Genomic DNA, 10,026 nt, shown 5'->3' on the forward strand with positions numbered 1-10,026 from the left:
ATGATTAAACTCATATGAGTATACCTTCTTAAAAAAAAAAATCATAGGAGTATAGGACTATAATGAAACCAATAAATAATTAAACATACCTATGGAAGGTTTGATTTGTCACTAACTAATGCCTAGAGAATTAATTGTCAAATCAAAAAATGGAAAACCCAAATTAACACTAACATCAAATTCAAGGTGATATTTAAAAAAAAAAAAAAAAACATTTTCCTTTGTTTAATTCCTTTTGCCAGAATCCTTAATATATATATATATATATTTGGAAATTCGTAACTTATCACGGGTTTAATTTCTAACTATCCCTTATCAACTCCTTCCTTAAATACTCCTACAAGGGTATCTGTGTGGTGGGTTCATTGATATGGTCCGAAGGTCCCAGGTTAAATTATTATATTATTGAACCACATGGTTTCAAGAGTATTTTATGGATAGAGAGTGAAATAGTCCAACTAAAGGCTAAGAGACATTACTTTCTTATATCACCCCCAAAAAAAACAAAAAAAAATTTCCTTAGATCCAAATGAAGTCAAAAGAGGATAACGACAAGTATAATAATGTTTTAGGATTGGATTTCATAAGAACTAATTTTGTATTTCATTTTCCATCCTCTCTCCTTTGCAATAAGGTGGATACCTTTAAAAAACTGTGTTTGCAAAATATTATTAACTACTTGCCTTCGCCCCCGCACCCCCCCCCCCCCCTCTTATTTGGTGCGTGTGTTTTTCCTTTTTTAGCTACTACACCTTAGTTTAAAAATAAAAGTTTGATTATATGTATTATATTTGATAAAATGGTAATTGTCTCGAGTTATTGAAAAAAGTGTGTTGTACGTAATATTATTTGTCAAACCCTTCCTTAAAATGACTTTTGAGTGAAGTTTATTATTGGGATGTTAAAATCTCATTTCCTTTCCTTTGTGTGTATGTGTTTATATATATAAAAGGGGTATAATTGATACAAAATTCACAATTGAATTAGAAGGCAGACAGAGGGAAAATAGAGAGATAAAGAATTCCACTCATCATAAGATAAAAACTAAAAGAATTAAGGAGAAAATATTTAACTCAGATTTATTTGTGTGCTCATTCAGTCATTCTAACTGGGACAATTGCATCCTGTTAAGTTTGAAAACTTTGATCAACATTACTTAACAAAGTCTCAAAGTCGAACCGTAATGGAGGTTAAAAAGGCGACGTGATAGCGGCTCTGTTAGAATCTTTGCATATGATCTGGGTTAGTTCTTATTTAGTCATTTGTCTTTAGGATACCAACAATCTTAGGTTCGGATGCTTGAAGATTCTGGGAATATTTCCTGTTAAGTTGAAGGCCAGGTGAGAGCACTCTATGTTGGATTGGACTTGATTATAGGTAAAGCCCATTCTTCTGTTTCTTTTCCAGTTCTAACCCTTTTCCTATAAAATACTAACATATGTTATTTTATTTGTAAGCAAAGACTATATTGTCAAGCTTTATTTTTATTTTTTAGTTTTTACCAGTATTTTTTTAGTTTTTACAAGTCATACCAAGTTGATGTGACCCTGAAAAAATCAGATAAGGGTTATATATTTTGCAACCCATTTAATGATCGTTTGACTCTATTGTGTTTGACTGCAGCTTAAAAAATCAGCTTATTTTACTATTCAGTTTATTTTTGGTACTATTAATGAGCCCCATTGTACTTTTTGGTACTATTCATGGGTTCCACTATACTATTTCAGCTAACTTTTACCTTTATCTACAATATTTTTAACAAAAAGTTTTCAATTTCAATAAAATAAGCGATTCCAAACAGACCTTAACTTCGTCAATCTGACTTTGTTTGCTCCTTACTGCACTTGGTTTATCCCTTTTCATGAAAAACTAACTGGAAAAAGTTTTCCTTTGTTGGGTTATGGACCTTTTTTATCTATAAAAATGCGTTATCATTTCCCCAAAAAACCATTGATCCTTAATCTCTTAACCACATTGGCACGACAATTAACTAAAAAATCAATGACTAATTTTTAAAACTCTAGGACTAATAAGCCTTATTTGAAACTTTATGAACCAAAATTACACATTTCATAAATTTTAAGAACTAACAAGGTACTTTAACTAAATAACAAATACTATAAAGAATAATAGAAGTTGGAGGTCCAGTAGCTTAAAGAATTAAAAAAAAAAAAAATCATGACGAATGATATAACATTTATTAGGTATTTAGGTCTATATTCCCCCTCAAAAAAAAAAAAAAAAAAAAAAAAAAAGGTCTATATTAGTTTTGAAAGGAGAATTTTTAAACTTTTCCTCCCCATGTACACCAATATGGGACACTAGAGTTAATCTTTGAGCTGATGCAACAAATAAAGATGAAAAACATATTACTCTACTCGTTCTTCAATTAAAAATATGATAAAATAAAAAGATGAACTTTCGCTTCAAGAGATTTAAGGACAAGGCAAAACCAACATTGAAAAGTATTGTATATCCAATGAAGATATCCATAAAAGTTTAGTCAACCGCCTTCAAGTATCACTTATCTCATTCTTGTGTGAGAGGACGATCTCTACCTCTTACAACCAAAAATTACTTCCAATCTATTTTATTGCAGTTAATGTTTAATACTATAATGTCAAAACTATAAGCTCAGTTTATAGCTCTTAATATATGCACAGGTTAGTATATAATAAAATAAAAAGTCAACAACTAGTCAAAAGTGTGTCTTTATGTTACCATAGAACCTCAAAAGTTAGTCAAAAGTATGTCTACAAGGCATAGACTCGTACTGTTTTTTATTTTTCCTGCTAAACTTCAATAACATTAAAACATAAAAGGAATAATAAGCTAGGTAATCCACCTTACAAGCAGACTCAGTATGAGGTGGAACTTGGGAGGTTGCCTTTATTGAAGCAGAATCACAAGAGCTCAAAAGCAAGTCTAGCAGCTACATGGGCTGCAGAATTGCAGTTTCTCTGGACCCAACTAAACTTAAAGGCAGCAAAAGAAACAGCTAAACAACGAATGTTACTAATGGAGGTGCTAATTAATAGACCAATCACGGAAGAAATCCAAGGAGCCAAGGGAGTCAAAAACAGAGGCTTTAGTGACACCTTCAAACACAACTTGATGCCAATTCTCTTGAGCAGCTAATCTAACTGCCCAGAGGAGTGCAGATGATTCGGCTTGGAGAGGGAAGCAGCAGAGCTCATGAGGAGAACCCCACACTCTTAACGACATCACTAAGATGATCCCTAGCCACCACACACCTAGAGCTGATAAGGAACCAGACAGCTGAATAATTACAATGTTGATGCATGGACTCGTACTGTTGACTGAATTACAGCTTCACATATGCAGCCAATAAGAGGTGAATATTGCAAGACAACTACAAATTCAAAGAAGCCAGAATAAGCAAAAGTTGGTAGAGTATGGTACACCTCTTTATAAGAACCAATAAATCAGGCAACAAGAGACCAGCAACTTGCCATCGTGGTGTAAGAAGCTATTCGTTTAAAGAGAGATCTATTTCACCTTATGTCATGGGAGATGAGATGAGAAACCCATAAACCCCACCTCAACCAAATTGGCATAGAGATAGAGGCAATGGTGAGAAACAACACAGCTAAGACCACACATATATTAAGGTACAGTTTGGATAGGGCGTTTGCCCGTTTGCGTTTTCTTTCTGCGTTTTTTTTTTTTTTTTTAATTCTTCCCAGCAGCAACTGTTGATCCGGTCTGTTGTGAACAGTGCACTTGTGCACTGTTCACGAGTCCCACAAACTCTATTTTTTATCAACTTTTTCATTAAAAATGGGTTCCACAGCACTATTCACACATTTAAAAATTATTTTGCTACAGTATTTTCAGTTTTCAGTTTTCAGTTTCAACAAAATAAGTTCTATCCAAATAGACCCTAAAAAAAAAAAAACATATATTGAATTTTTTTTTTCCTAAAAATCTGATATGTGTAAAATAAGGATACTAATTTATTTTTTTATAAGATAGCAAATATTAGTCGCAGGTCATTCAAACCAACAAATTAAGAAAGCAGCAATTTGTTCCCAAAACCAACAAGAAACCCATAAAGCAGAGCATAATAAGTAAGGACAAGGCCCCTGCGACCATGCTCACGTACATTTGCTTGGAGTTGGGGAGGTACGTATCATGCATGTATTGTTTAGTGGTACCAAGGTGGCGGTCTTACATACAAATAATCGTCATATTTGCGGCCTATTAGACGACAACTCAAGGGCCTCCCATCTTCTTCATTTACAAGGCACCAATTACAGCGCACATCTCCTTCAAAGGTTTTCAAGGTGGCACCTGGTCCTGCACCGCTGGGCTTGGCCTTGAAGCGAAGATAAAAATGGCCCAATGTCCACCTCATCTTCACCAATCTCACAAACTCAAAATCTGTTTTCTGCACCAATTGTTCAAAATTTATGATTATTACAAGATACATTAATAAATATGAAGAAGAAGAAGAAGAAGAAGAAGAAGACCTTCACTTTGTTGTAGCGCTTTATCACCGTCTGTGCATAGCTAGAAAATCGATTTAGGTCTTTCTCATCAACCTGTAGAACAAGCAAGTTTAATTAAAATCCTTGTCATTTCTTTTCTACTAAAAAAAGAAAATCACACAACACGTACGTACCGCACTCGCTGGGAACCATAAGTCAGATATCTCTCTGGTACCTGTGGGTTCCTCTTTGGTACCTATGATTTCAATTCTACGAAAACAGGGTACAACCACTGGTGAGCATTCCATGTTTTCAAAGGATGGGAGGTTGTTCAGGGGAGAGGTTGGTGCTAGGGTCTTGGCACTCTTGCTTGGGCTTGGGTTTGTTTCTTCCTCTTCGTCTTCTTCCCTGGAAAGGTTTTTGAAAGAAAGTGATTCCATCATGTTCCTGTGTCTTTTACTCTGGAGGCGGTATTGGTAACTCTCGAAGGATTCTTGTTTTTCTTCTTCTTCTTCTTCTTTTTCAGTGCGCCTAAAGAATACCACCTCATAGTCCTCATAATCCTTCACATCTGCCATCCTTCAGTCTTCGAAACCCTAATAAATTTGTAAAACTAAGCAGCAGCAATCCAAAACAAACACTATATATACTAACAGAGTAACAAACAGTTCGATGGATACGTTTCAAAATTCACATTTGCCATAATTCCATCTTGGAAACCCTAAATAAATATATAAATAAGCAGCAATCCAAATCCCAATTAAATTAAATCTGTAAATTGCAATCCAAAACAAACACTAACAGAATAACAGTTTGGTGTAGAAACCCTAATTGCCTAATTACAGAACAAGAAACATACAGACAAGACGAAAATCATAGGCAGAGAATGAATGAATAAGCCAGCCAGAGAATAGAGAAACAGAAAGAAACATACCTGAAAGGGTCTTCCGAGAGCCTAGCGCCGCTTCTGTTTGCAATGGAATGGAGAGCCTTTGAGGAAACGGTAAGAAGAGCCCTCAATATATAGTTTTCCGTATATTTTATGAGTATTTAGAAAGTTAGTTATTGCGTTTTTTCCTGTCAAAAATACCCTTAAATTAATTAACTAATAACTTAAAAATGGGGTTAAAAGAGTAAACTGGCAAAAAAAAAAAAGTTAGTTATTACATTTTTTTACTTTAAAAAATACTCATACCTAAAACTTAAGAATGACGTTAAAATAGTAAATTAACAAAACTAATAAATTTCTAGTTCTATGTTGAAATGCCTTCCTATTTCTAATAAATTTCTACTTTTGCGTTCCCATTCCTACTTCTATGTTGATATAAATTCCTACTTTTACTTAATAGCTTAAAAAACTCCCCACATATTTAACTTCCCCATATTTTTTGAATAGAATTTCTCATAAAAAAGAAATGTGTAAAATAAAACTTCCTTACATATCTATACTATTATTTAAGGGGTTTTTTCTATTTAGACCAGATATTTTTTGTTCCAAAATACCCCTACACTTGGACAAATTTAGAGGACAATCCTATAATTCTCAACAACCCATTACAAAATAACTTCACATCCACTAATCCACTACTAAAACCTAAACAATAGGGTGAGACATGTAAAATTAGTAATTTAAAAACTCCTAAATTTTTTCCAAATTAAAAAAAAAAAAAAAAGTTTTTTCATCCCACCTCTACATTTCTCTCTATTGTTATTTCTAATTGAAATAGATTTTTTGTCAGTTGCACTTCAACAATAAACGCATAATACTCATCGGATTTTCATCACACCCCTAGGTTTCTTTTTTATGATTCGAAAATGTAGCAATTCCAAATTATAATGGATGTAAATTATTAAAATTTACACAAAAAAGAGAAAAGCCTCTGAGCACGGGTGTGAGCGCGTGCTCAGAGGCTAGTACTATATATAGGGCTACTAAATAGAAGAACCTGGAAGAGGCTAGAAGCCTGGAGCACAATAAATTTCGGTCACGTGCCTTTTTTTTCTTTTTTCTTTCTAACGAGATAAAATTGTATTTTTAGTTAATTAGCTATGTGTCTGAATTTTAAGAAAGAAATAAAAAAAGTACCTAAGTGATATATACCTATATTGCGCATAAATAAAAGGAGTCCTTTCTCGTCACAAAACCGAGAGAAAAAGGAAAAAAAAAAAATCTTTTGAAAATATTTGTATTGCCTTTCAATTCCTATGATCAATGACACATTAACATGATGATTTTAAAAAATCGGTAAGGTCAAAGAACCAGTTGTGCCTCAATTCTCAATTCAGCTAAGTTTATTTGATTTTGGGGCATTTTACCAAAATGAACTAGTGCCCAGTTTCTGGTTGAACTAGCCGATTCAGTCCAATTTTTAAAACAGTGGGTGACACATAAATTAATAAATTCAATATAGTAAACTTGTACAGTGGCGTTTACAAACGCCACTATTGTACCGCCACTATAGACCCATTTGGGCTATAGTGGCGTTTGCAAACCCTACTATAGACCAATTTTTTTTTTTTTTTTTAAATTTTTAAAAATGCTATAGCAGCGTTTTAGAACGCCACTATAGGTCTGCCGAGAAACGCTACTATAAAGTAGACCTATAGTGGCGTTTAGAAACAAAACGCCACTATAGGTCTATAGTGACTATACAATAGTAGCGTTCTTCAAACGCCACTATAGCCGAAAACCACCTAAAAAAATTTTGATTACCAAAAATTAATTTTTGGTAATCAAATGTTTTTTTTAATTGAATTAAAATTTTAATTAAATTAAAAGATACAAAACAAATAAAAGAACATAAATAAAACAAAATACGTTCAGCAAAATACAAATCCAAAAAACTAAAAATTCAAAAAAAATACAAAATACAAACACTATAGCCCAGCAAATTCAAAATGAAACACAAACCCACAAAAAAAAAAAAAAATTCAAAATCAAACACAATATGCTCACATTCAATAAAAAAAAAAAAAAAAAAAATAGCAACTCCACCCCAACACATTTAGCCGCCATAGACCAACCTGCAATAAGAAATCATCAAATAGATTTTGAATTTTTCACTAATTTTTTGGTTCTATTAACAAAGATGTTATCACACTTGAGATCTCTATACCTATCATTAATAAAAAGCCAAAGAATTCACAAAAATTAATCAAGGAAAAGACCAAAACAATCATTAATTTTTTTTTTTAAAATTACTTACTTGCAACTATACAACCAATGGCATCAAACACAATAGCACTTGTGAGAGACCGCGCCCCCGGCCCGTTTTTATGATGTGTTGGGCCAAACCCATATGAATGGGTGGAGTCGTGTTATTGCCTCTCAAAATGGAGGTTCGACTAGTTATATTTTTCCCTTTAGATTAAGGATTTTACAATGGAGTCACCACTTATTTAATTATTGAAAAAATAAGAAAACTATTAATGAAAAATTCCTCATTTTATTAATTTGAAATTGAATTTACATTGATCATAAGAAAATTACATGACTTGTCCTAGATACAATCTAAGATAAAGTACATGGCTTTGTTTCCTAGTTACAATCTAAAAATAAAAAATTACATGGATAAGCATTTGATCTACTAACCCTTGATCTAAGCTCGAAGGCAATGTTACAAGGTGGGAAGGTGTTAAGCACCCACCTTGCCCGGTGAAACCGGTCTTCTAGACTACGGCATTCATATCACATCATCCAATATGTCAATCAATTTGTATGTTGAATTTAATGTGTATGCATGTGATAAACCCTAATTCAATTTATTAAGCATGACATTTGGATTGAAAAATAAACTCTAGTGAATGTGTGTGGATAGTGATAACCTAGATTCAAGGATTTGAAAGAATTACTAAACAAACATGTTTTTCATATTTTTGATGTGGATTTAAGATTAAATCTAGTGATATGCATGAACATGTGATGAACAACTAAGAACATGTGAAGAACACATAAGAACAATTAAGAACATTCAAACATATTCAAGAGAATTATTATACTTTAATCTTAAATTCTCATCATGACAATATAAGCAAATAGTTAGGGAAGGAGATTATACCTTCATGCAAGATCCATATGATGGAGGAGGTGATTCTTAATGGAGGTCCTAAGGGTGGAGGAAAAGAAGAGTTAGGAGAGGGAGAGTGAGTCTCAATTAATACCCTGAGTCTCAGGAAGACCAAGATAGGACAAGATTATTCAACTTCACTAGAACTCAAGAGAAGAGAAGAGAGGGGGATTTTTTATGTTTGGGAATGAAGGAGAGAGGGGGTTTATATAGTAGTGGTGGAGGAAATATGAATGAAAGGCCATTTAATGAGGGTTGACAAGGAATCATGAACCTAGACCTCATTTTAGCCTTTGGGGAAATCTGGTGCATTAAATGTGGAGATTGATAAGAGTGAAGAGCAAGCAAAGTTCGGTTTTCCCGAAGCTGCTGTAACATCTTGTAGAGCCAATTTTGAAAAATCATATCTGCCTCAATTCTGATCGGAATTGTCTCATTCTTGTGCTCAAATTGAAGCCCCGGATGTCTAGTTTCTGGGAAAATTAACCTCATTCACAGATTCAAAATATTCTGAGAGATATCGATGAAATGGTGAGTAGAGGTCATTTGTTAGAAAATGGTTTTAGCACAATTAACATTAATAGGTCCCAAATTAGCTCCCAATTAACATTAATTGACTCCAATCACTCCCATTTCAGACTTAATTGGTTCCAAATTTACTCTAATTAAAAAATAATTGCACAAATTACTCATTAAATAATTAATGTTTAACTATCTAGTTAATTAGGTATGTGTAACCCTACCATAAAATGTAGTCTTAACCAATCAAATTATGACACATCATCAATCTCAAACTGATTATACTTATAACCAATTGAAATATATTGTTCATAATTACATATAGTCGGACTCAATTTGTGATAGTGCATATCAGCCATTAAAACTTGATTTGATGATAACTTTCAATCTAATGGTCCGATTAAGGCTCATGACCAGTCGATTTGATCATTATAATATTAAGATCATTTTGGTGAAATGAGATTAAGGATCTAATAACCAGAATTAAGATGCATATTTCCAATGTGAAATTACCCTTTTACCCTCCATGTAAGGTTAAATACGAGTTACAAAATAGGGTGTCAACAGAATGCCCCTCATTGGTAGAGCTTGAAAAGCGAATGCCAATGTGTAAAAGAGACACCTAACTTTGTAATCAGTATTTAACCGTGGTGAATGTATGATGCATGTAAATAAAAATGCAGACGATCATGTTCTGGATCAAAATGTGGACCAAATCTCGAGGGAGATTGGCTACGTACCTCTTAGTGGGAGGATCAGGTCTAAACGTAGTTCATGCATGCAACCCCCCCCCCCCCCCCCCGCCTTTTTTTTTTTTTTTTGAAAAAAAAGAGTACAAGACATACTTACCAGTGGTTTGATGAATTTGAAGTTTTAGACGTGCTTCCCAGAGGTCCGTGGATTTGAAATTTGGACGTGCTTCCCAGAGGTCCATTGAAATTGAATTTGGACGTGCTTCCCAGAGGTCCGATGGATTGAAGTTTTGGACA

The 10,026-nt window shown here is 33.5% G+C and overlaps 1 protein-coding gene across 3 annotated transcripts; it reads right to left on the reverse strand.

The window, feature by feature from the left end:
* Positions 1–2,737: 2,737 nt before the first annotated feature.
* On the reverse strand, positions 2,738–5,518 carry LOC126693024 (uncharacterized). 3 transcript variants are annotated; one of them, XM_050388878.1, is made up of 5 exons: positions 5,386–5,518; positions 4,646–5,047; positions 4,494–4,565; positions 4,127–4,411; positions 2,738–3,373 (listed from the first exon to the last, which is right to left on the reverse strand). In XM_050388878.1, exons 2-4 carry the CDS (start codon positions 5,027–5,029, stop codon positions 4,169–4,171), a joined length of 699 nt encoding a protein of 232 aa, XP_050244835.1. In that variant the 5' UTR covers positions 5,030–5,047; positions 5,386–5,518; the 3' UTR covers positions 2,738–3,373; positions 4,127–4,168. The 3 variants fall into 3 exon arrangements, with proteins under 3 accessions (XP_050244835.1, XP_050244836.1, XP_050244834.1); XM_050388879.1 differs by lacking the exon at positions 2,738–3,373 and having other exon boundaries at positions 3,958–4,411; positions 4,500–4,565; XM_050388877.1 differs by lacking the exon at positions 2,738–3,373 and having other exon boundaries at positions 3,958–4,411.
* Positions 5,519–10,026: the final 4,508 nt, after the last annotated feature.

Source organism: Quercus robur, chromosome 7, assembly GCF_932294415.1.
Source record: "Quercus robur chromosome 7, dhQueRobu3.1, whole genome shotgun sequence".
Taxonomy (NCBI): domain Eukaryota; kingdom Viridiplantae; phylum Streptophyta; class Magnoliopsida; order Fagales; family Fagaceae; genus Quercus; species Quercus robur.